The sequence below is a fragment of the Euprymna scolopes genome, chromosome 10 (assembly GCF_053919585.1).
Source record: "Euprymna scolopes isolate OS-2025 chromosome 10, ASM5391958v1, whole genome shotgun sequence".
NCBI lineage: Eukaryota > Metazoa > Mollusca > Cephalopoda > Sepiida > Sepiolidae > Euprymna > Euprymna scolopes.
The window spans coordinates 105744197-105770636 of NC_136491.1; the positions used below are offsets into that span (position 1 = coordinate 105744197).

A 26440-nucleotide genomic window follows, 5' to 3' on the forward strand; every position below is an offset into this window, starting at 1 on the left:
TATGGGTATGATTATAGTTGCGACCTCACTTATCCTCTTTGTGGGGGGGGTTATTTGATGGGGGTTAGTTGTACTTATAGCAGTTCCATTATCCTAATTTAGAGTTCCTTAAGTGCGTGTATTCTGAAATGTTTGCAGGATATAGCAGTTTCTTGTTTAATATTCAATAATTTTTCTCGGTCTTTAAACCTAGTTATCTCAAGTTTTTCTGATAAGCATAATAGACATGGTGAGTTCAATGAGTGGCAAGTATTGGCCCTTCTAATAATATTCCATTCTATACTAGGTGTTTTATTTTCTCTAACTAATTTCCAGTAATATAACGATAAGGAAGTGTCCTTTTCATATGTTTGATTATTCATCGAGCGTGTATGTCCATAGAATCTATTTTTGAAAGTCATTTGGGTACTCCCTATGTAGAATCTTTCGTCCCTTGGGTTCTCCACCGGGAATATCCTTGCTTGGTATACCACCGATGAGGTCAGACATTCATTTTTTATTGGGCATTGCTCAGGTTTTTTACAGTTACATTTATTCACCGCAGTGTTTGCACTAGTATTCTCCCCTTCTCTATTAGTCGTCTTTAAAATTCTTCCATTATGCTTTTTTATAATCCTTTCCAAATTATCACTATATATATATATATATATATATATATATATATATAATGCTTATTTTCTTTTTTTAATTAGAAAATTACAACGATGAAGACGATCTGATCATTCTGTAGGAAAGATGGTTGACATGCGCTGAGTTGTGAAGCAAGGGTTACGTAATTCCTACCCACTCTTCTCCTGAGTCGGCACTGCTTGGTTCTAATGGCAAGGAGAATTTCAGAACGACTAGAAACAATGCTGAGATAAGTGGCAAGCACAAACAACACCTGGTATTCCTAAATGATCAACCGTTTTTGTGTTAACCAAGCCCAACGATACTTAACTTCGGTGATCTAACGGAACCGGTGTGCAAACGAGATTATGCCGTATACGCAAGCAATTTTGAATTGATATACGTAAGAAATACTAATATACTCGAAAAGTAGTATTGAATATATTTTTTAAAATGCGTGGATTAAACAAAGAAAAACAAAGTTTATACAAATTTACAAGGTTTTTTTTAAGTACTTCCCTTTGCCACTCAATATCAAATCAATATGGTGCAAAATTGAAGCCATAACATTGTTCAGATTATCATACGTGAAACTTGTGAATTTCTCTTCAGCGCAACTTTGATGCTATTCAAAGCTTCTCTGTTAAAACATTCTACTCTTCAATGTGCATCAAAAGCAGAAATCAAACGGTGTGAGTTCACCGAGGCAAGGCGGCCAATTTCTTTAACCTATTCTGGAGATCCTATCTTTTTCCTCAGACGATGCTTTCAACGTTTGAGTAAAACACTCGATTTGAACTCTTTATACTTTTACTATCTCTCGTTAAAAATTCAATGTATCATTTTTGACAGATAAAGTGTTGTGGTTTGATCAAGGTTAGGAAGAAAGACGCAACTTGATATTTAGTCGAAACAGCATATATCGAACAGAAAAGCAAATGCAACAAATAAGGAGAATGGTTATACGTCAGTCCGACTGCCACGTGTGCATGATGTGTTCATAAGACATATTCTTTTGATCTTTAATAGTAAATGGAAGAGTCCATTGTTATCCGTAAGGTGGACAACATAAAAAAAACTTTTACTTCATTTTGGGGCACACTGTTCAATTTTCCAGATGTGTTAACGTGTTCCATAAAGATGTATGTACGTCAGAAAATTGACTACATTAATTTTTGAATAATTTAATTGAACTATATATTTCAAGTGCCTATCATAAATTATCTATTTATCATGCTTTACAGATTAATACTGTGACGTGACTTGTTAACGTCATTTTAAGGAGAGCGATACTCCCTACTAAACTATGATTGTCACAGCTGGTGAATTTCAAAAGTGCAATCTGAGGACACTTTAGAAGAACTATATGCGAGAAAATTGTTTTAAACTTGGAAAAAAATGCCACAAAAACGTCTGGAATGCGTCATACCACTTTTGGACCATCTTGCGTGAATCAAGCATCAGTTTTTGAGCGGCATAAAAGATTCAAAGAAGGCAGGGAGTCTGTGAGGAATGATGAGAGGTGTGGGAGAAGTAAGGAAGTCAGAACACTAGAGTTGATTGACTAAATAAGGAATTTCATGGATAAGGATCGTCGTGTGTCTATAGGGATAATAAGTTTAATGTCAGTATGGGAACTGAAGATGCAGAAGATTTGTGAGAAGTTTGTCCTAAGATCACAGACTATTTGACCAAAATGGGCATTAAGACAGTCCTCACATTCTCTATAGTACAGACCTTGCTCCCTGTGACTTTTGTGTTATTACCTAAGCTCAAGGAAAACCTTAGAGGCTGTCGTTATGAGACAATTGAGGAGATGAAAGAGGCTGTGACGAGTGTCATTGACACAAGAACACTTCCATGGGGTCTTCCAGAAGTTGTTGGAATATTACAACAAGTGCCTTGCGGCCGGAGGAGATTACTTCCAAGGAGGCTAAAGTTTCATGTATGTACTCTCAATAAAAGTGCGAATATGTAAAAGGTCTGTAAACTTATTTTAGGTGGCTCTTATATTTAAGGAGAGCTGGTTAGAGTCAGTTTAGGTTGCGAGTTGGAATACGAACACTTAGAGATTTACTCATCAACTCATATATCAGTTGTTGCTACCTGACACGGACTTTTATTATTGTACCTAACAGAATAAATCTTTTCTTTATTTTATATGTGTGTATTGTTTTCCACTCGACAATACAACAGAAACTTTCCTCTATTTTATGATATCTTGTGAATGTATATTTTGTTTGTCTTTATGTGTTTGCGTGTCTGTCTATGTATTCACAACAGTTCAATCGTTTGCTTTTATTACAGAAACAATATCAGTTTATTTACGAAGTATTAGCTGAGGAGGTCCTAACAGGTTTCTCTGAAATAGCCACAGAATCTGTACCCACGGTTTTTCATAATATGCTCAGCATGGAGACGAAAAAGAACTCGCCGCTGCAGGAGGAGCATAAGGTTGGTTGCAATGTTTCTTCAAATCTATATAAATAAAACAGTAGATGAATGTATGTGTATATCTGTGTGAAAATATTTAACCGATAAATTCTTAAACAACAATTAACAGGAAATAGTAATCATACACCAAGGATGGTTTGTAACGAGTAAAATGTCGGCAAGTTGAAATACAAAATGTTCATTTCAATTTGACATATTTCTATTACTTTTGTGCATGCGCAAATTCATTCATAGCTTGAAGCGGTTTCATTTTAAATCTTTCTTAGCTATCTGTCGATAGCTCAAGCAGTAAAGAACTGGACTGGAGGACTAAACGTTTTGGTTTCTATTCTCGCTGATGGCACCCAGGTCATTTTTTTCTAACTTTTGAAATCAATACTATATACTAGATACAGGATAATATTCAATAGAGAATTGGCTCCGTAATAATAAATATGAAATCTGAATAAATTAAAATATATTTAAGCATATTTTACAGCCGGGCAAAGTCGGGCGCCCCCACTAGTCTTTAATATTATCTCAATTTCGCCCTTCTAGAATTGTTTCTTAGTTTTTTGTTTGTTTGTTTGTTGTTTTTTTGTTTGGATTTTCTTTGCGTTTTTTTAGTAGGGGGTGTCATCACTTATCAAGGCCCAAAGGACATTCGAGGATAAAAGTTCATGAGTGTTAGGTGGTCAATAAGACAACACCATGGTTATCGGTAATGGTATAATTTGGGTAGTGTTTGTTTATTCAAGAGGGTGATTCAACAGGAATTTGTTCACCTTAGATTTGAAAATGGTCATGTTATAGTCAGCAGAGAAATAGCCCCGTCGTATTGTGTTTTACAAAGGAGAGAATTTTGGTCATGGAATTTAAGTTTAGTTTTAGACACAAATAGATAATAAGGGAAATTGTTGGCAGTTGTTGTAGCTAGACGAGTGTCTGCTGTGAATGTTCTAAAGGAGAAGGGCATCATAGATAGAAGCTCAGTTGAGCACCTGCCATGAAAATAACGATAGAGCAGAGATAGACTCGCTACATCTCTTCTGTGAGAAAAAAGCGAAAAGGGCTTCATCCACTAGATTTCAAAGCCCGTTTGTATCCTGCCAAGACAGGAGAGGGTATTCTTAGCAGCCCCTAGGTGGGGGATGGGGCTTCAGAGCAAAAAAAAAATCAATAAAAGAAATCGGGCATGTTTTATAAACTGAAAAGTAGTAAAGAAACAAATATATAACAAATAAATCTAATTAAATGCAAGGTAAGTTACTCTTCTACCTACCTGGATAAGTTTTTGGTGTTTTAACTCAATTTAAAACTTTTTGTTTGTTTGTTTTGTTTGAAACAAAAATAACTTGTATCAGTATTTTGTTTTATTTTCGAGTTTTGAGCGATTATTAAGTCTTCACGGAAACTTTTATGTCAGTCATCTTGTTCTTGTTTTAACTTAGCAATTCGACACTATGTGCATCAAAGTTAAAAACACTTTAAAATAAGTTAAAACACTACAACCTTATGCAGATAGGTAGAAGAGTAACTTATCTTGACTTTGATAACATTTATTTGTTATATATTTGTTTCTTTGCCAGTTTATCGTTTTTTTTCTATCCGTAGTAAAACATGCCCAAGAAATCTAACTAATCCCTACTAATTAATACTAAAAAACGCAGCAAGCAAACATAAGTAGATTTAGTTTCTTTCAGTGTCGCTTTTTGTCACAATTTCATCTTATTGTTGGTTTCCGAAAATTTCTGTAAACGCATTGCAGTCTCGGCACCATAGACCTTTAACTGAAATTTTGGTATTTATTTAGATACTGGTGCAAAATTGTGAACACTGCGTTGTCTTCTTTCAACATGGTTACGGAAGCAGCTGGAAGATGGTGACGATGCGAAAACTACCAGAGATGATAAATTCAAAATGTGACGTTATAGTCAAACACGAAAAAATAACAAAATTACAGAAAAATAATTTTTTATAAAAATTTGAAACATGACAAAAAGTGTTTCTGAATTTTTTAGCTGAAGATTGGTATTTCGTGCTATTTTGATTATTCTAACTACCGTTCTGATCTTGAATATTATTTGCACAATGTCTTGACCCATGTAATCTTTCATTTTCTCTGGGTGTATCTTATCAAACTCGAGAATCTTTCTGTCAAACTTGGGAATATTTCGGTTGTACTCAGGAGTCTATATGGAATTTCAAATGGGACCTTTTATTTATTCTGTCAGCCATGACCGGATAGAAGCCTTCAGCAATTCGCAATCATATTCTTCGTATGGTCTGCACTGAAGAAGTTCTGAAAATAGCACTCAAAATTAGAACAGGAGTCTGAAAGTTGCAAAAGAGTTTGACTTTAGCACAAAAACTTTGGGGGGGGGGGGTTCTGGTTTAAATTAAATTCACAAATTCATTGAAGTTTGTCGTCTGCTACAGCTGATTGCGTTGGCAGCTTTTGACTGCTTTCATAAACATTACAGAAGATACTGACGTAATATGGTGCCAGAACTTGGGTCAGAATCTGAATAAGTACTCAATCTTTTTAATATACTGACCGTTCACGACTCGCAAAGGCCAAAATGTTACTTGAAGATAAGGATTAAATCTTTCTCTGTGTACATAACATTAAGCAGAATTTCCATGCACAGATTTTCTTTATAATAACTTGTCATTACTATGGGACTGCTTCTCTACCGACTACAACATAATCATCTTTAAATCTAATATTAACAATTAATTGGCATAAACTGTCCCCTTAAGTAATTAAATATTGTTCATTCCCTTCACTTTTTTAATCCTCTTAAAATATTCCTTGTCAATCAACGGCCACCAAGAATTTTTCATAAATTTTGATTTTGGTTTCGATTTTAGCTGAAGAAACTCAAGTTATAAATATATACTAGCAGTTCAACCCGGCTTTGCTCGGATCCTATATATTGTTCATAACTTTATGTGCATATGTATATATAAAAAATTGTGCGTATGTGTGGTAATATCTTTCTTTAATAGGCTTCCTTAACTACCATAGAAAAAGTTGATAGAGACCGCAGAGGTCAAATTTTTTTAAACTTTGACCCTAATTTTGATCCCTTAACATTTATTTTTGGGGGCTCAAATTGAATTAAAAAGTTTGACTCATCTTCAAGTAACCTACATCCAAAATTTTAAGTGTTTAAACCTAAAATTGGCGGAGGAGTTTGGTAGAATCGGAAAAGGTCAACTCTTTCAACTTTGACTTCTTGGCAGCCAAATTTTCGGCCAAAACCTGATTAAAAAGGTTGCCGCATGTGTGAATACCTTTTTATGTAAAATTTCAAATGTTTAGACCCAAAATTGGCTGAGTAGTTTGCTAGAGACCGCAAAGATCAAACGTTTAGAACTTTGACCCCTTGGCAGCCAAACTTTAACCCTTATCTCTGAGTGGCTTCCGGGCCTTGATAAGTGGTGACCACCGTGTAAAAAAAAAACTTTCGGCTAAAAACCGATTAAAAAGCTTGTCCTATGTCTGAATATACTTTATGTAAAATTTCAAATGTTTAGAGCAAAAATTGGCTGAGTATTTGGTAGAGACCGCAGAGGTCCATTTTTTTTAACTTTGACCCTAATTTTGACCCCTAAACATTTTTGTTTGAACTCAAATCAAATTAAAAAGTTTGATCCATGTCCAAGTAACCTACATTAAAAATTTCAAGTGTTTAGACCCAAAATTGGCAGAGGAGTTTGGTAGAGTTTTCGAAGGTCAAATCGTGGAACTTTGATTCCTTAACAGCCAAATTTCTGGCCGAAAACCGATTAAAAAGGTTTTCCCAAATCTCAATACCCCTTATATCAAGTCTCGAGTCTGTAGACCAAAAATTGACAGAGTAGTTTGGTAGGAAAATGTACATGCACAGACACACACACATATAAACGCACACACACACACACACACACACAGACAATTTCACTTTTATAAATATATAGATATAACTTGAGTTTCTTCAGATAAAATCGAAACCGAAACCAAAACTATGGAAAATTCTTGGTAAAATTGTTTATTACAAGAAATTGAAGTTCATCTATATATTAATAGGATAGCGTGTGTGTCATTTATTTTGTATGTCATGCTTACATCCGAGTGACTGTCGTTTAATTGCTATGGACTTCCATTTCTTATAATAACTAATTTCACCAAAAATTATTCATAAGTTTTGGTTTCGGTTTCGATTATAGCTTATGGCACTCCAGTAATTTATTTTTTTTATAAATAATTTTATCACAAATTCTTCATAAGTTTTGATGCTATAATCGAAATCGAAACCAAAACTTATGAAAAAGTGATATATATATATATATATATATATATATATATATATATATATATATATATAGCAGGCTCCTTTAGTCTTGGACAGACTATGGATACCCACGAAGGGTTGCTTGCGCGTGAAATTTTTGTGGCAGGAGGTGCGCAATCTCCAACCACACCTCTTCTGAGACGACATTGTTGAATACCAGTGGCAAGTGAAGTACAGGACGACTGGAAACAAATGCCGAGATAAGCAGAGAACACATACAGCGCCTAGAATTCCTAAATGGTCACTCATCTGATACTAGCCAGGCTCAACGTTGCTTAACTTGAGTGATCTAATGAGAACCAGTGTGTGAACGCGATTATGCCGTGTATATATATATATAGTAGAAATGGTAATTAATAAAAACCTGAAGAAAGTGCTCAATACTGTTGTAGAGCAAATATGCGTTTTATTTTTTATTACCGCATTTTTCTGTTAAGTTACATTATTGTTTCAGCTACTCGGCCGTTTTTTGGCCGTCTGTAGCTTCCTCAGACTTTTACAGAAATGTTCGTTATGATGGGATGAAAGAGTAAATGATGTCAGGGGAGGGGTGCGAGAAGAGAGGAAAAAAGAGGAAGGGAACAAGGGGGAAAGGTGGGAGGGGGGTGCTTGGTATGTCGGTAATGTTTTAGTTTTGGAGTTTAAGGACCTTAAGTGGTTGTGGGGGAGGGTCTGGGAAGTTAATTTCTGGTGTGGCTGAGGGCATAGGGATACATGGAGGGGGAGGGGGATATCTGCAAGAATTAAAATATCATACTTTTGCAGTTTTAACAAAAGAGCTACGAATAATATCAAAGCGTCTCCATTTACACTGAACATCTACAGAATGCCAACACTAATATATTACATATGAACGAGTCTCCTGTGGAATTTCCACTAGTAACAATTTCACAATCACTCGGAAGAAATAAAGATGTAAATTTGACATACAAAATAACACAATTGCTATCCTATTTATATATAGCTGAATACTAATGAAACTTTTTTTTTAATTTTGTAATTATATATTTGTACTGCTGAGCGTTGGTGGTGATGGGTGCTTTATTTATACAATTCCATGTAATTCGTTATATTTTTTACATTTGCAGAGGTTAATTCTTCGACTTAATCAAGCAAACTTGAGTACAAAGGACACGCGTGAATCATTATATGAAAACATCTATAAAAACAATGGTAAGACTATTATTATTATCCCAATTACTAGGACTTCTCACAGAGGTCATCATCACAGATCAGTGGTATTTTATGGAGTCTTTTCTTTCTTTTTTTACACAGGAATCACTACTTATCAAGGCCCGGAGGCCACTCGAGGATAAAGGCTAATGGGTATACATTAGTCAATGTAATTATAGCGTAGTAAACATAAGTAGTGGGAATTTTATAAATTGGATTACTTAGGGGGACGGTTCATCAAGAACTTGTATATGTTGGACTTGAAGACAATCAGATTGAAGTCAGCTGGAAAGCAGGCAATTGGAATAAGGTTCCACAGGCGTGCAGCTCTAAGAAAGAAGCTTTGTTCATGGAATCTGCATTTAGGTTTAGGCACAGATAAAGAGTGTGGGAAATTATTGATAGTGGTTTTGGCTAGACAAGTGTTTTCCGTGAAAGTTTGACAGATGGAAGCTCAGAACAGCACTTGCCATGAAAATAACGATAAAGCAGAGACAGGCTCACAACATCTCTTCTGTAGGAAAGAGGTTGCAGGGAAAAGAAAAGGGCATCTCCCACTAGGTTACGAAGTTCTTGGCGACAACAAGTCTCCTCAGATCACCAATACTCTTCATCTCTTTTGATAACCTTTGCTAATTAATTTGCGTTATCACAACGGTCGTTTGCCATTGACTCCTTGCTGGCAATAACTACTAGAATTATTATTTTTATTTGTACCCATAAAGAGTTCTCACACAGGTCGTCATCAGAAAGTGCTCATTCACAACAATCAGTGGTGTTCCCTAGAGTCTGGATTATAGTCTCCCAGATTTCCAGTATTCTTCATGTCTTTCAACAGATTTGCATCATCGCAACAGTCACTTGCAATTGACTTCTCATTAGCAATGGCCATTAGCTTTCACTGGAATTAGGGTGGCAATAAGCTTCCCCAAGGTATTAATCCTTCTCGCACACAATCAGTGCAGGTCTGGCTAGTGCTCTCCCTCCTAGGTCTTTCCATTCTGTTTTACCCTTCGACTATTTTTATTTTTGGCGGCGGGGGAGGGGGTAGTCAATTTCCAATTTTGCAGTTTCAATTTTCTTGGTTGCATCTTTTTATTTTATTTCTGTTGCAGTTTGTATATGTCTGGTTACCATTTGTTGCTCATGCGGATTAGTTTCTGCATTCAAAGATTCTACTTAAGATTTCAGCTGTTTTCAGCATTACCATTCCTTTCATAGTCTCAATCTTCCCCTCGATTCCGATTTCTTTTATTTATTTTAAAATCATTTGGGACTATTCCAGGTGCTCTTACAATTATTGGTATTATATTGATTTTCTTCAGGTTCCATATTCCTTTCAGTTCTCTTGCAAGTTCCATATATTTATTTCGTTTTTTTTTCTTTGATGTTCATCCTGTGGTCTGCTGGGACAGTAAATCTATAATTTGGCAGTTTCTATCCTTTGTGTTAATTATTATAACGTCTAGTCTTCTTCCTTGGATAAGTTTGTTTATTTGTATCTCCATATCCCAAAGGATTTTGTAGTTTTCATTTTCCTGTACTCTCTCCAGTTTGTGTTTGAACCATTTGAGGTGCAGAGCACCAAGTGTATTGCCTTCCCCATGCAGTCGTGCCTGTCCTTATATTCCTCTTAATCTAGTTTGCTGCATTCAGTTATTAGGTGGTTTATTGTTTCATCCTTTGTCCACAGAGTTTACATTTACTGTTTTCTTGTGTTTTATCTATTTTAGCTTTAATATGATCTGTTCTAATAATGTTGTTCTGTGCAGTTGCCAGTAGAGATTCTGTTTCTTTGTTTATGTGTCCTTTTCTTAGCCACATCCAGGTACTATCATGGTTCTCTTTTTTTGTTATTCTGATAAATCGTCCATGTAACTATTTCTCTTCCCACTTTTCTTTTGTCTTTTTGTTTCTTGTTTAATTTCCTCGTCTTCTAATCAAAGTGTCTAAGTTCTTCTTTAGTTCAGCCTATCTTCTCTTTCATTTCTGTAGATTTCATGGTATCTACTTCCAGAACCCAGCATCCTCATCTTCTTGGTTGATGAGTTTCATATACTCTGATGTCTCTAGTTTTCCCTATTTTTATCTCTAGAAGTGAAATAGTAGTTAATTAACTTACAATCTTGTGGTTTCATTTTTTTTTTGTTTTGGTTTCATGTGTTGGTATGTATGGCATAATCACATTGAAACATCGGTTCCCATCAGATCACTAAAGTTAAGCAACATTGAGCCTGGTCATTATTAAAATAGGTGACCAATTTGGGAATTCCAGGCGTTGCATATAGAAAGATGTCAAGACCACCCTGCAAGAGTTGCAAAAACCTAAAGTCGTCATATTCCCTATCGGGGCTATACATGCGACTGGGAACCACTTGCGAGTTTCATATTTCCATATAGGGTTAGTGTCGTTTCGCACACACACATGTGGTGCTCCTCTATTTTTTGTTTTACTTCTGTTGCAGTTTATATATGGCCGGTTAGCATTTAAATTAGTCCCCTCATTCAAAAATTTTTCTTAAAATTTCAGCCATTTTCATTATAACTATTCCTTGTATCTTCTCAGTCTCCCCCGATTCCAATCTCTTCCATTTTTTTCAAGGTTTTCCCCGATTGATTGTGTTAAGTTTGCAGGTTGAAACAAGTAACGTAGAAAGCAATACAAATGACGACTCAACAAACAAAGGTAGATCAAATAAGAAGTGTATAAGGAAAATGGATAGGTGCAAACAGGCCAGTCAGATGCTACTTGGTTGGGGAAGGTAATGGCAGCCCACCCTATGTATTCTGCTAAGTTCAAAATCATGTGATGCCATCAGAGGAATCAGACCAACAATGGACCGAAGCCTATGGAGAACACTAATCATGATTTCATCTACGGCATGGAAAATGCCACGGCGCAAGAAGAAGAAGACTTTCATGTCTCATAAGATTTTATGATTTCCGTTTTCAAGTACTGCTACTGGTTTGTGTTTGTATCATTTTTCTGGATGTTGAAGATGCGGTTGTTTGCGTGGTTTCCAATCTACTGCCTTTCTCACTTTATCATGTTTATTCTTATATTCTTTTGGGGCCAGTTTGTTGCATTCACTTATTATGTGGTTTATCGTTTCATCTATTTGTAAACAGTCTGTATGTGCTGTTTTCTTGTGTCTTGTTAATTCTTTTTTATGGTTTCCTAAAATCTGATTAACAGCAAGTCTTCCCTAATTTCCAGTACTCCCCAATTCTTTTCACTACCATTGCAATTTTTTTTTTTGAGATTTCACACTAAGTATCCACCACTGAATCCTTGTTGAAAATGGTTGACCACTTTCTCTGGAATAAACCCATTTGACATAATGATAAGAATGTTTGCTAATGGGCTGAGAGACCAGGGTTCAATCTTTGCTCGAGTTATACCAAGGACTAAGAAAATAATACTTGACGCTTCTTGTTAAAAAAAATCAGCATTATATGGTGAGGATCAAGAATAAGTGGAGTAATCCTGGGAAAAAAGTAGCACCTTCTTTGATACCTTCGTGTAGTAAACAGTGAAAACGGATCATTTGTGTCACCTTCAACTACAGTCGAGCCCTGGGTATTTTTAAAGCTTCCTCAGGATTCCAATATCCATCGTGCCCTTCCATTCGAGGTCTGTATGGTGCCTTCTTTCCTTAGTGTTTCTGTTTCTACAATCTTTCACAACTACTTTCTCTGGTACCAACCATTTTTAGTTCCGGCACATCTTTGTTTTCGGCTTAGTCTGTATTATCTCTGTTCCTATTTTAAAGTAAAAAAAAATATGCTAATGATAGATATCAAATGGATAGATTCTGACTCAGAAAGCAGCAATTCTTCTCCCTTTGTCAGAAACATCGCTGATAGAATGTGAGGACTAAAGGATAAAATAAAGGAAGCGAGAGTTACTAAACTGCTGAAAGTAAACCCATCGTCCACTCTCATGATTGACACACTTTTGCTTGCCACATGTAAAAGCAAAGACGAGACAATCACAGATCCTGATACTAAATTCTCTTGGTTTTTCCCCATAGGCCTGAATAATATCGCTTACTAAACTTGTCTGTCATCGGTGGCCCTGATAGTCACTTGAGTTCCAGACACCATAGCCCTAATGTATCAATTAGGTTTCAAGAACTCCAGAAATAAACAAATATGGTTGGGATGAATTCAGGTCTACACGTTTCTTCCATTAATCTTCATGTAATTGAGCTACAAATGACCAGGCTGGTTGCACGAAATGATGTCACAGCAAAGATAAAAGGACATAGGTGGTCGGAGAAGGTGAGCAAGATGTGACGAAAGAATCACGTGTTCGAGAGTCGTAAGTGACATCACAGCCGAGATGAAAAGTCCCATGCATCCGGAGAAAAGGAAAAATGAACTGTTTAAATATTTAGAAAAGGAAAAAAAAATGCGTTGTTGGAAATACCAGATGTATGGATTTTTGTTTGAAAAGGAAGTGAGTCGAGTTTCTTTCTTTCTTTTGTTTCTTTCACATAACGACTATGTTACATCCACACACTGCAAACAGTTGTTCGGTTTTTCATCATCCGGTCAAGTTTTAATGTAGGGAAATAGTGAAAAAGAAAAACTGTATATATTTATTAGAAATATAGTAACTTAAATATGATTGGAATAATCGTAAAGAATGACAAAATTTGAAAAAAAAAAAATATGGATGCTGAAAGCGTACGCTACCCCCCCCCACCTCCAAAAAAGAATAGAATCATCTCTTTTGACAAATAAGAACACGCTGTTTTATTAAAATGTTTTGTAAATATAAAGAAACCGTATAAAAAATGTTTGATACATCCTTTCCTTTTTCTTAGAATAAGTTGTGCAGGTAAAGCAGCAAAATCTTTGACCTTGTCATGGTTGATGGAACAAAAGAATGCTATCCCAGTGGATTGAAATATATTGGGTTCTGTTCAAAATTCACAGGTTCGACAGAAAGGATTCGAGTTAATGAAATAGCGCCTAATAACGTTTCGGCTGATGTAACCTTCAGCTTTCTTCAGGTGTATCTTGTCAACTCTGGAAACTTTCTGTTGAACTTGGGAATGTACACGGTATTGCAAAAGAAATTTTTCATTTACGCCACAAAAGTAGCATGATCTCATTCCATTAACCATGGCCTGGTAGGAGTCCTAATTAATTCGAAACTGTATTTCAGAGTTCGAAAACATACGTCTGAAGAAGGTCGGAGGCAACATCGACCGAAATATTGTGAAAATGACATTCAAGATGAGAACAATAATCTGAGTAATTCAAATAATCCGAATTATCAATCCTCATGTAAAAAAAAATTCAGAAACATTTTTTTTTTGTATTATTAATACAAGAAATACAATAAGATTCGATTGTCAATGAGCCTTTGCTTAGATTAAAGTGTATTATCTCTCTTGACGCTACACTTGTGCTAATTTGTCCTTAGTCAATGTAACCATCATCATCATAGCCTTGAGCCCCTGGAGGGGCGTAGGCTATCCACAACTTTGTAGATGCTTTAGTAGCAAGGAGTTCTTCTTTTGGGGTGAAGGTGCTGGCTCCACGTCTAACCTTCCCAGAAAGTACATACAGTGCCTAACTTTCCTAAATGGTCACCCATCTGATACTGGTCAGGCTCAACGTTGCTTAACTTTGATGATCTAGCAAGAACCGGTGTGCCAACGTAATTGAGCTGTACTTAGTCAATGTAGGGGAAGCAATTATTATTATTAAAGTGCCCCTTTTGGAAAAGCTGCAAATCCCCCACATTAAAAATGACCTTGCGTCAAATTTTGCTCTCGTGGGGAAACAATTGAATAGCTGTAGATAGATTGCTATTTGATTTTTTTGCAAAGACTTTTTGTGCACGTTTGCATGTGTGTGTGTGTGTGTGTGTGTGTGTGTGTGTGTGTGTGCCTCATTGCATAAATTTGCTCGTCTGTCAGTTTATCCTCTCTCTCTCTCTCTCTCTCTCTCTCTCTCTCTCTCTCTCTCTCTTTCTCTCTCTCTGTTTGTCTTTTTGGTTTCTAAACGCTCACTAGTTTTTTCTTTCCCCCTCTCCTCCTGTATTCCCGTCTGTCCATCTATATCGATTTCCTTTGCTGAAGTAACGATTAATGTTAGCAATCATTGTCGTTGTTTTATTGTTAGTTCACACAAGAGACAAAAGAAAACGCGTACCATTATTATCTTTTGAGTTTTTATAGTTTTCTGCTGCTTATTAACAACAACCACCATCATTAATCAAATGTTTGCTTTATTGTTTTTTATGGAAATCGGTCCAGACAATGCCTAAAACCACTTAATATAACGAGCTTAAAATACTACTTCAACATGAAAAACCATTTAATGTGTTAAAATGATTCAAACAATTGTTACTTACTTGCTTTGTATTGCTTTTCAGGGGGATGCAGGAGCCCCGATGATATCTTCAAGCCTATATTTTTAGACGTGAGTATATAAAATGGCCAAAGTTTCCTCTTAGGGTGGGAGTGTCGTTATCATTTTGATTGTCCTCGGGGAAAAGAGAATAGGTATTATGGTGCGATCGGATCTTGTAATAAGACGACACTATGTAGAAGGAATGAATACAATGAACGCTACCTGGAATAGAGATAGATAGATAGAGAGAGAGAGAGAGAGAGAGAGAGAGAGAGAGAGAGAGAGAGAGTATAACTGTTAGAGCGACAGATAATTAGTCGTTTAATGGCATCATCGATACAGACTTTAATATTTGCAAGTCCTCTCTCCCCTTCTTTCTTTTCTATATAAAATCAGCATGTTTTACATAGTTATCGATCTCCTAGTTCTTTGATCCAAGTTCTTGTCCAGTTTATGAAGGATACAGTTTATCTTACTAGCAGTACTGCTCACGTATGTATTCTTTTCATTACATTTATCCAATACTAACAGGCCGCCTGGCATTGCCCGGTCGTAAAATATGCATAAATATTATATTTTAATTCATACAGAAACTAACACATGTGCATGCCAGTATTATGTTTTTTTAAACATTTCACTTCTTGTAAAAAAAAAAAAAATACTCCACCTGAAATCGAAACCAAAACCTAAAGACAGTGAGTCAAGTAGGATAACTATTAGACCAGCTTGATACGATCTTTAAAGGGGTTTTTCAAACCTACTTATTCTTAAATTAAGGAATCTGTAATGTGAGCCATTCATACATGCACAATCGTGAAACAGTTGACAAGCAGATAAAAATCCGATGACGCCCACGTACTAATTTTTCAAATTTGACCCCTTAGCAGCCCTTTTTCGGGATGAAAACCAATTAAAAGTTTTCCACGTGTCTGAGTACCCTATATACCAAATTTCAAGTTTGTAGATCAAAAATCTGTTGATCATATTGGTTGAGAAGTGTCCTCACACATATGCACATTCTCACTTTTATAGATATACTACCAGTTCAGCCAGACTTTGCTCGGGCCGTATGTATTGTTCATAATTTTATGTGCATATGTATATATATATTAAAAAGTTTGACTCATGTCCAGGTAACCTACAACTAAAATTTCAAGTGTTTAGATCCAAAATTGGTGGAAGAGTTTGGTAGAGTTTGCAAAGGTCAACTCTTTCAACTTTGACCTCTTGGCAGCCAAATTTTCACCCCAAAACTGATTAAAAAGCTTGCTGCATATCTGAATATCCTTTATGTAAAATTTCAAATGTTGAGACTTAAAATTGTGTGGATAGTTTGCTAGCGATTGCAACGGTCAGATCTTTTGAACTTTGACCTTTTGACAACCAAATTTTCGGCAAAAGACCGATTAAAAAGCTTTCCCTATGTCTGAATACACTTTATGTAAAATTTCAGATGTTTAGAACCAAAAATTGACTGAGTAATTTGGTAGAGACCGCAGAGGTCAAATTTTTTTTTAAACTTTGACCCTAATTTTGACCCCTTAACATTTATTGTTTTGGGCTCAAATCAAATTAACAAGTTTGATCCAAGTCCAAGTAACCTACATCTAAAATTTCAAGTGTTATGACCCAAAATTGACAGAGGAGTTTGGTAGAGTTTTCAAAGGTTGAAACTTTGACCCCTTGACAGCCGAATTTCTGGCCGAAAACTGATTAAAAAAGATTTTCCCAAATCTCGGTAACCCTTATGTCAAATCTCAAGTCTGTAGACTGAAAATTGGCAGAGTATTTTTGTTGGGAAATGTACATACACAGGCAGACACACACACACAGACGATTTCACTTTTATAGATATATATAAAGATAGATATATGATATAATCATATTAATACACCAGTTCTCATTAGTTCATCAAAGTTAAGCAATGTTGAGCCTGGCCAGTACCAGCTGAGTGACCATTTGAGAATACCATGCACTGTATGTGAGAGAACGTTGACACCTCTGGCAGCTCCTACATCTCACCTGGCATCCAGCTATCTGTCCTGCCTTGTTTTCAGATGTCGACAGAGGTACTGATGATATCTTCCACATTTTTAGGACGTGAGTATATAATATGGCCAAAGTTTCCTCTTACGATTTTAGTGTCGTTATCGTTTTGGAGGAGAGGGAATAGGTATGCAAGTGCGATCGAGTCTTGTAGTCAAACGGCATGAATATCATGAACATAACCTGGAATAAAGACAGCGTTATATACGAGGGGTGTTCTAAAAGTAATGCCTTCTATTTTTTTTTATTCCGCTCCAATGGATCACAGGGTATTGCAAATTGCATTGTTACGATGACTGAACGTATGCATTCATGATCTGAAAGTCTCATTTCTCTGTTGTAGATATTGACGGTGTGAGCCTCTAAGAAAGCAAGCCACATCATAGATGTGCATCAGAAGCAGAGATGTGTCATTGAATTTCTGGTAAAAGTGCATTAAGAATGGCAGTGACTATGTAGAAAAATAAATTCTAGAGACCAAAAGGTCGCTAGTTTTAATGGTATGATCCTCGTCTTCGTAGCTCTTCAACTTTTTTAAGTTTAAGAAAGGAAAATTTATTTTTGGAATGACCCTCGTAGTATAGCACTTTGGAGACTGAGAAGTGCAAAAAAAAGAAAAAATTGACACCATACTTAATGAATAAATGTGCCTTTGTGCTAGTAAGGTGATTCCTTTAAAATTTACTATCGGCCATTTAATTTTTTTTTAATGAGGAATTTTAAAAATGGATGCATCTATAATATAAAATTATTGTTTTGCAGTTTTAAAATCAGACGCAAATAGCATTTAAGCTGGAAATTTTTATTTGTTGTACCATTTTATTGGCAATATGATAACGTAATTTATTTTTAAAACTACTTAGTCAAACTCAGACAACTGGTAATATAAAACATTTTTAAATAATCACCTAAAAATACAAATGAACACGCTTGATAACTCATGTTTGAATTAAACAATAAATTAAGAGTTATCTATCTTAGAACTTTTTTTTCTTTTTCAGGCTAACCTTAAAACTGTGTAAACAAATCATAAATACTAAAATATTTTCACTGCATCCCGAGTAACGGCATAATTTAGGGATTTATTACTATTCTCGACATGATATTTAGTACATAATATTGTTTTTGCTTAAAACGACATTTTTGCTTTTAAGTCAATCGGTCGACTCTAACTTAATAAGCGCCTAATAACGTGACACACCGGGGATCATTGTGAACTGATTTGGCTGAATGAACGCCTCTATATCGCCACTATTCTTTGAAATGGCTCGAACCTGCTCTCGGCCTTCCAAACCTTCATGGAATCCCATGACATTTTCTGATACTGGCACGTTGAATTTGAGAAGGGTCATTTTATTGATCCATTATTACTTTTTCCCATTTTCTTGTCAACTATTATTAAAGGTTTGTTCTTACCTTCCTAAAATGTTATTGACGTTTGACATTTTCCCCATCTTAATCAGTAGTCTCTGCACTTATCTATGTTAATTTAAAAAAAATAAAATAAAAATCATGATTTATTCGCTAGAGATAAATAAATGCTTGAAGTTGGAGGAGAAATCCTTCACGACTGAGACAATTTTTATTTTTGTACCTTTTCTCCACGTTAAAAAACGACCCTGGTGTCTAACTCTGTCCCGTGGGGAGGCATAGTAAATAGGTACATAACGCACAAATCGAACAGGAAACATTATAATAAGTAGGTATCTGTCGTCGGAATTTTCCGTGCAGTTGACGTAAAACGCCGAAAGTTGTCGAGGTAAAAATTTCATGATTTTTATTCTTGTACAAGCACTGGCCAATTTTTTTAATGAAAAAAAAAAATTGTTCTTACGAAGATAATTCAATTAAACGTTAATTGAAAAATATTTTTTGTTACGAAGAAAATACAATGAATAATTGTTAGACAATTTTACATAATTTTAAGAAAATTAAAATTTAAATAGAGAAAAAAAAAACACTTACTGTAAGTTAAGTTTCATGAACAAATATTTATTTTTTAAAATAACAAACAACTGATAGAAAGCAAATAAGCTGGGGGGTTTTTATTATTCTTTTATTATAAATTTTTTTGTTCAAAATAAGATAAATATTTATTTTTTTATATAATAAAAAATGGCAGCAAATAAATGTGTCCTTAAATGACATTGGCTGCTGCGATTTCATTGGTTCAGTGTTTAGAATCTTTTCGGCATTTTACGTAAACTGCCCGGAAATTTCCGACGATAGCACGGTCCTTATTCTGCATAAATACCACTAAGAATAACACACTCTCTACTCTCTACTTCCCTTTCTGTTATAATGCACAATGTAAAATCAATGAAGAAAATAAAAGGATGAGTTATGTGCATACTTTGTAAAGCTTCGCCACTTTCTTGAGAACAAAATTCACGGTATTGGAATTAGTTTACTTTTTCTTGTGTCATCACATGAGTGTTATGTTTCTAAAAAAATTTTTAGATGAGGATTGATAATTCGTATTATTTGGATTCTTCAGACTACTGTTCTCATCTCGGGTGTTATTCTCACTATGCTTATTGCTTCGGTCGCTGTAAGCTCCGATCTTGTTCAGGTGGATCGTATCGAACTTGGGAATGTTTTTGTCGAACTCAGGGGCCTTTCTATTGAACTCGGTAATCTGCACTGAATTTCGAACGGAATCCTTCATATAAATCTAGGTAGCATGCTCTTCTTCCATGAGCCATGACTGAATAGAAGTTCTGAGTAATTCGCAATTGTATTTTGAGTGTCACGCGCACGGAGGATTGAACCTTTGACCTCCAGAAGAGTGAAACTTTTAATTGAATTTTACCAAATATTTTATACACTATACGACGGGTCCTTGCGCGCAGATTCTCGAGTTTGGTAGAAAGATTCCCGTGTTTTTTTTGTCTTTTTTTTGTGTGTGTGTGTTCTTTTACACAGGAATCATCACTTATCAAGGCCCAGAGACCATTCGAGAATAAAGGTTAATGGGTATATAAGAACTTGTTTACGTTGGACTTGAAGACAATCACATTGTAGTAAGCTGGAAAGCAGGCAATCGGAAGAGAGTTCCTCAGGCGTGCAGTTCTAAGAAAGAAGCATTGTTCATGGAATCTACATTTAGGTTTAGGCACAGATAAATAGCATGGGAAATTATTGATAGTGGTTTTGGCTAGATGAGTGTTTTTCGTGAAAGTTTGGCGAAGGGGGGACCATAGATTGAAGCTCAGGCTCGACAAGATACGACTGAAGAAGGTCGCCCAAAAGAAGATTAGCGTAAACCTTGTGGAAATAACTCAATATAAAGACAGTAGTCTGAATGATCCTAATAAAATGAATCGCGTGAGTGGTTCAGCAGATCTTACTGAAATGCTTGCTAAATGCATCTACGTGGCTTCCATAAGTATACGGTTTGGTATGTTAAATCCAAAAATTCAGTTTTTAAAGTTAAGACGCCAGGAATGGACACGGTTTAGCTAAAATATGGAACAAGGAAGAAGTCACTCAGAATGAAACGAAATACGAAACCATATAGAAAACATTTATTTCAAAAAATTATTTTAGTTTAAACCTTTCTTGTGCTATCATGAAACAAAATAATAATAATAATAATAATAATAATAATAATAATAATAATAATAATAATAATAATAATAATAAATTTTATTTTTATCATTTCTATAAATAGCTGTGTTTTTTGTTTAACACCTGTGTTCTCATAAATAAATAAAATATGAATGAGAATTTTAATTTTAAATATATTTTAAATATTTTAATATTTTATTTTAAAAATATTTATAGAAATGTAAAGTATGAAAGTTAAAATTACTTTTTTGAAATAAAATATTTCTACATCCATATAATATTTCTGTATGAATAAAATATTTCTATATAAATAAAATATTTAAATATGAATAAAATCTCCCTATATAATAAAATATTTCCATATGAATAAAATATATCTATATAAAGAAATTATATCTAAATGAATAAAATATTTCTAAATAAAAAAATATTTCCATAAAATTAAAATACTTCTAAATGAATAACATATTTCTAAATGAATAAAATATTTCCATATGAATGAAATATTTCTAAATGAAAATATTTCTATATAAATAAAATATTTCTAAATGAATAAAATATTCCTATATAAATAAAATATTTCTATATGAATAAAATATTTCCATATAAATAAAATATTTCCAAATGATTAAAATATTTCAAACTGAATAAAATATTTGTATGAGAATAAAAAGTTTCTATATGAATAAAATATTTCCATATAAATGAAATATTTCTAAATAAATAAAATATTTCTAAATAAATAAAATATTTCTAAATGAATAAAATATTTCTAAATGAATAAAATATTTCGATATGAATTTAATATTTCGATATGAATTTAATATTTCCATATGAATAAAATATTTCCATATAAATAAAATATTTCTAAACGAATAAAATAATTCCATATAAATAAAATATTTCTATATGATTAAAATATTTCTATTAAAATAAAATACTTCTATATGAATAAAATATTTCCATATAAATAAAATACTTCTATATGAATAAAATATTTATAAATAAAGAAAATATTATCATATAATTAAAATATTTCTAAATTAATAAAATATTCCTAATGAATAAAATATTTTCATATAAATAAAATATTTCTAAATGAATAAAATATTTCTATATGAATAAAATATTTCTAAATGAATAAAATATTTATATACGAATAAAATATTTCTATATAATTAAATTATTTCCATATAAATAAAATATTCCTAATGAATAAAATATTTCCATATAAATAAAATATTTCTAAATGAATAAAATATTTCTGTATAAATAAAATATTACAAAATGAATAAAATATTTCTAAATAAATAAAATATTACAAAATGAATAAAATATTTCTAAATGAATAAAATATTTCTAAATGTATAAAATATTTCTATATGTATAAAATATTTCTAAAAGTATAAAATATTTCTAAATGAATAAAATATTTCTAAATGAAAAAATATTTCCATATGAATAAAATATTTCTAAATGTATAAAATATTTCTAAATGAATAAAATATTTCTAAATGAAAATAATATTTATAAATGAATAAAATATTTCTATATGAATAAAATATTTCTAAATGAATAAAATATTTCTATATGTATAAAATATTTCTAAAAGTATAAAATATTTCTATATGAATAAAATATTTCTAAATGAATAAAATATTTCTAAATGAAAAAATATTTCCATATGAATAAAATATTTCTAAATGTATAAAATATTTCTAAATGAATAAAATATTTCTAAATGAAAATAATATTTCAATATGAATAAAATATTTCTACCTGTATAAAATATTTCTAAATGAATAAAATATTTATAAATGAATAAAATATTTCAATATGAATAAAATGTTTCTACATGTATAAAATATTTCTAAATGAATAAAATATTTCTAAATGAATAAAATATTTCTAAATGAATAAAATATTTCAATATGAATAAAATATTTCTAAAAGTATAAAATAAGATCGCCATGGGCATGGAATATGTGCCTACATTAAGGATGGCTTCCCGTGTGGCAGGGATATCTCTAGAGAAGATCCCAATTTACCCTATATGTGCTTCAGGGTTGCACTTGCTAACACCACTGCATTTATATTTGCCCTCTATAGGCCCCACAACAGCGCAGTTACTATCTTTAAGAGCATATCTGAGAAAATAGACCACATACTATCTTCACATCCCTTGGCTAACATCCACATCTGTGGTGACTTCAACGTCCATAACGTGGAATGGCTGACCCATTCAAATAAGACAGATGATGAGGGAAGGTTTTGTCATGATTTTGCCATTGCTTATGACCTCACTCAGATTGTTCAAGAACCCACCCGTGTGCCCGATACACCCGGTCAATATGCAAGCCTCTTAGACCTTTTTCTGTCAACTTCCCCTGAGCTATGTTCATGTTCCGTTCATTCTCCTCTAGGATCCTCCGACCACTCCGTCGTATCAGTTAACATAAAAACGAAATGTAAGAAGCCCCCAAACGTACCCCTCCACCGTACTGTATACCGATACTCTATGGCTGACTGGGATAGCTTCCGTACATTCATATCTGATTTACCTTTTAACTCCATGTTTAAAAAGGAAGTGTCCTCTATAGTATCAGATCTGACCGAATGGTTAATTGTAGGTATAGACCAATTCATACCATCTAAAAAATTACAACAAAAACCTAACAGCCAGCCATGGTTCTCCCCAGAATGTGCTGCTGCTATCGCACACAGAAATGACTTTTTCCATAGCTACCAACGTAATAGATGCACTGAGACTAAAGCTGCTTTCAGGACTGCCAGCAACCACTGTAAAAGAATAATAAAAAATGCAAGAGAGCTATATACCCAGTCTGTTAAATCCAAGGTAGCTGATCAGCGGCTTGGTTCCCACCAGTTTTGGCAAATAACAAATAGGATCCTAAACAGAAGTGTGTGTTCTATCCCAACCATTATCAATGGACCAGAGGTCATCTCGTCAGCGTCAGACAAGGCCAAACTATTTGCAAAGAACTTTGCAGCTAATTCTACCCTATGCGACGAAGGCCATCAACTCCCCATATTTCCTCCTATAACACAGAACAAGCTAGGTCACATACAAATATCCGTGCATGAGGTCGCCAAGCTAATCAAGAACCTAGATTCCAGTAAAGCAACTGGCGCTGATGGCATCCCAATTATAGTGTTAAAAAAGCTTCAACCAGAACTTGCTCCCATACTTACGAAACTATTTAAGCGCTGCCTTAAGGAGAAGTGCTTTCCAACTCCTTGAACGATCTCATCAGTTTGTCCTGTATTTAAGAATTCAGGTGATAAGTCATCTCCCTCTCAGTACAGACCAATAAGTCTCCTGTGTGTTATGAGTAAGTTGCTGGAATCCATATTAAATAGAGAAATAGTCAACCACCTCAGAAGGAATAACCTTCTTAGTGACACACAATGTGGTTTCCACTCTGCAAGATCTACCGCATATGTGCTGACGGTTATATCACACAGGATTAGTGAATCTCTTGACAAAGGCTTCCTTTCTAGGGCAATTGCTCTTGACATATCAAAGGCCTTCGACAAGGTATGGCATAAGGGTTTACTTCACAAGATTTCCAGCTATGGTATAACTGGAAATGTTTTCTCAATCATTAAATCATTTCTCTCTGATAGACTCATAAGAGTAGTGGTAGATGGAAAAAATCGGAGGCCTGCAAAATAAATGCTGGAGTCCCTCAGGGGTTAATCCTGGGCCCAACTCTCTTCCTGATCTACATCAATGACCTCCCTAAACACATACTTAAATCATTCGTTTACATCTATGCTGATGATACGACCATCTACGGCAACACATCAAAGGCTGTAAATGACAAAGTTCTCTCTGATTCTCTCTCCTCTGATCTCGAGCGCGTGGTTCAGTGGGGGAAGATGTGGCTGGTTACCTTTAATGCATCCAAAACCAAACTCCTATCCTTACATCATCAATGCTCTGATCCCTATCTGGCATCAATTGTGATGGATGGCTCTCGTCTGGGTGAGGCCCCGTGTTTTGACAAGCTTCTGGGTTTGACCTTTACTCCTGATCTGAAATGGAACACGTCATCAAGTCTGTTGCCAAGGTCGCTGGAAAGATGGTGGGATCCTTCTACCGCTCCAGAAGATATCTCACTACTGACGCAATTCTCTATCTATATAAAAGCCAAGTATGTTCAAGGATGGAATACTGCTGCCATATCTGGGCAGGAGCTGCTAAAAACAGCCTATCCTGCCTTGACAGAGTACAAAATAGACTTCGTGGCTTAGTGGGGGATGCCCTTTTCTCTACCCTGCAACCTCTCTCCCACAGAAGAGACGTTGCGAGCCTATCCTTGTTTTATCGTTATTTCCATGGCAGATGCTCGTCTGAAATCCAATTTCTGGTCCCCCCCCCTCGCCAATCTTTCATAAAAAAAACCCATCTAGCTGTATCCACTGTGAAAAATTTCCCCACTCTATATCTGTGCCAAAATCAAAACGCGGATTCCATGAACAAAGCATCTTTCTTAAAACTGCACGCCTGTGGAACTCTGTTCCGTCTGCCTGCTTCCCACCGGACTACAACTTGGATGTCTTCAAGTCCAATGTTAACAAATTCCTAATGAACCGCCCCCTTAAGTAAACACTTCAGCAAATCTCCACACTAACGTAATGTACTTGCAATAACCCTTATCCCTGAGTGGCTTCCGGGCCTTGATAAGTGGTGATCACTGTGTAAAAAAAAAAAATATTTCTAAATGAATAAAATATTTCTATGTGTATAAAATATTTCAATATGAATAAAATATTTCTAAATGAATAAAATATTTCAATATGAATAAAATATTTCTAAATGAATAAAATATTTCTATATATATAAAGTATTTCTAAAAGTATAAAATATTTCTAAATGAATAAAATATTTCTGTATGAATAAAATATTTCCATATAAATAAAATATTTCCATATAAATAAAATATTTCTATATAAATAAAATATTTCCATATAAATAAAATATTTCTATATAAATAAAATATTTCCATATAAATAAAATATTTCCATACTAATAAAATATTTCTGTATGAATAAAATATTTCTATATAAATAAAATATTTCCATATGAATAAAATATTTCCATATGAATAAAATATTTCTATATAAATAAAATATTTCCATATAAATAAAATATTTCCATACTAATAAAATATTTCTGTATGAATAAAATATTTCTGTATGAATAAAATATTTCTATATAAATAAAATATTTCCATATGAATAAAATATTTCCATATGAATAAAATATTTCCATATAAATAAAATATTTCCATATAAATAAAATATTTCCATACTAATAAAATATATAGCTGTATGAATAAAATATTTCCATATGAATAAAATATTTCCATATAAATAAAATATTTCCATACTAATAAAATATTTCTGTATGAATAAAATATTTCTGTATGACTAAAATATTTCTATATAAATAAAATATTTCCATATAAATAAAATATTTCCATATGAATAAAATATTTCCATATAAATAAAATATTTCCATATAAATAAAATATTTCCATACTAATAAAATATATAGCTGTATGAATAAAATATTTCCATATGAATAAAATATTTCCATATAAATAAAATATTTCCATACTAATAAAATATTTCTGTATGAATAAAATATTTCTGTATGAATAAAATATTTCTGTATGAATAAAATATTTCTGTATAAATAAAATATTTCCATATGAATAAAATATTTCCATATGAATAAAGTTTTTCTATATGAATAAAATATTCCCGTGAGATATTTATAGAAATGTAAAAAAAAAAATAAAAGTTTATTATTTTTATTATTGTTTCATCATGAAACAATGAGTGTTTCCATATGGTTTCGTATTTCG

General features: G+C 33.6%; 1 protein-coding gene across 2 annotated transcripts in view; it reads left to right on the forward strand.

The window, feature by feature from the left end:
* The window catches only part of LOC145286185 (receptor-type tyrosine-protein phosphatase epsilon-like), a 181800-nt gene that overhangs the window by 123216 nt on the left and 32144 nt on the right, over positions 1 to 26440 (forward strand). For both annotated transcript variants that reach the window (XM_080134974.1, XM_080134975.1), the window contains 3 exons: positions 2917 to 3063; positions 8471 to 8555; positions 14950 to 14996. In XM_080134974.1, coding sequence (XP_079991100.1) covers positions 2917 to 3063; positions 8471 to 8555; positions 14950 to 14996 — 279 coding nt within the window. The remainder of the gene's footprint in view (positions 1 to 2916; positions 3064 to 8470; positions 8556 to 14949; positions 14997 to 26440) is intronic.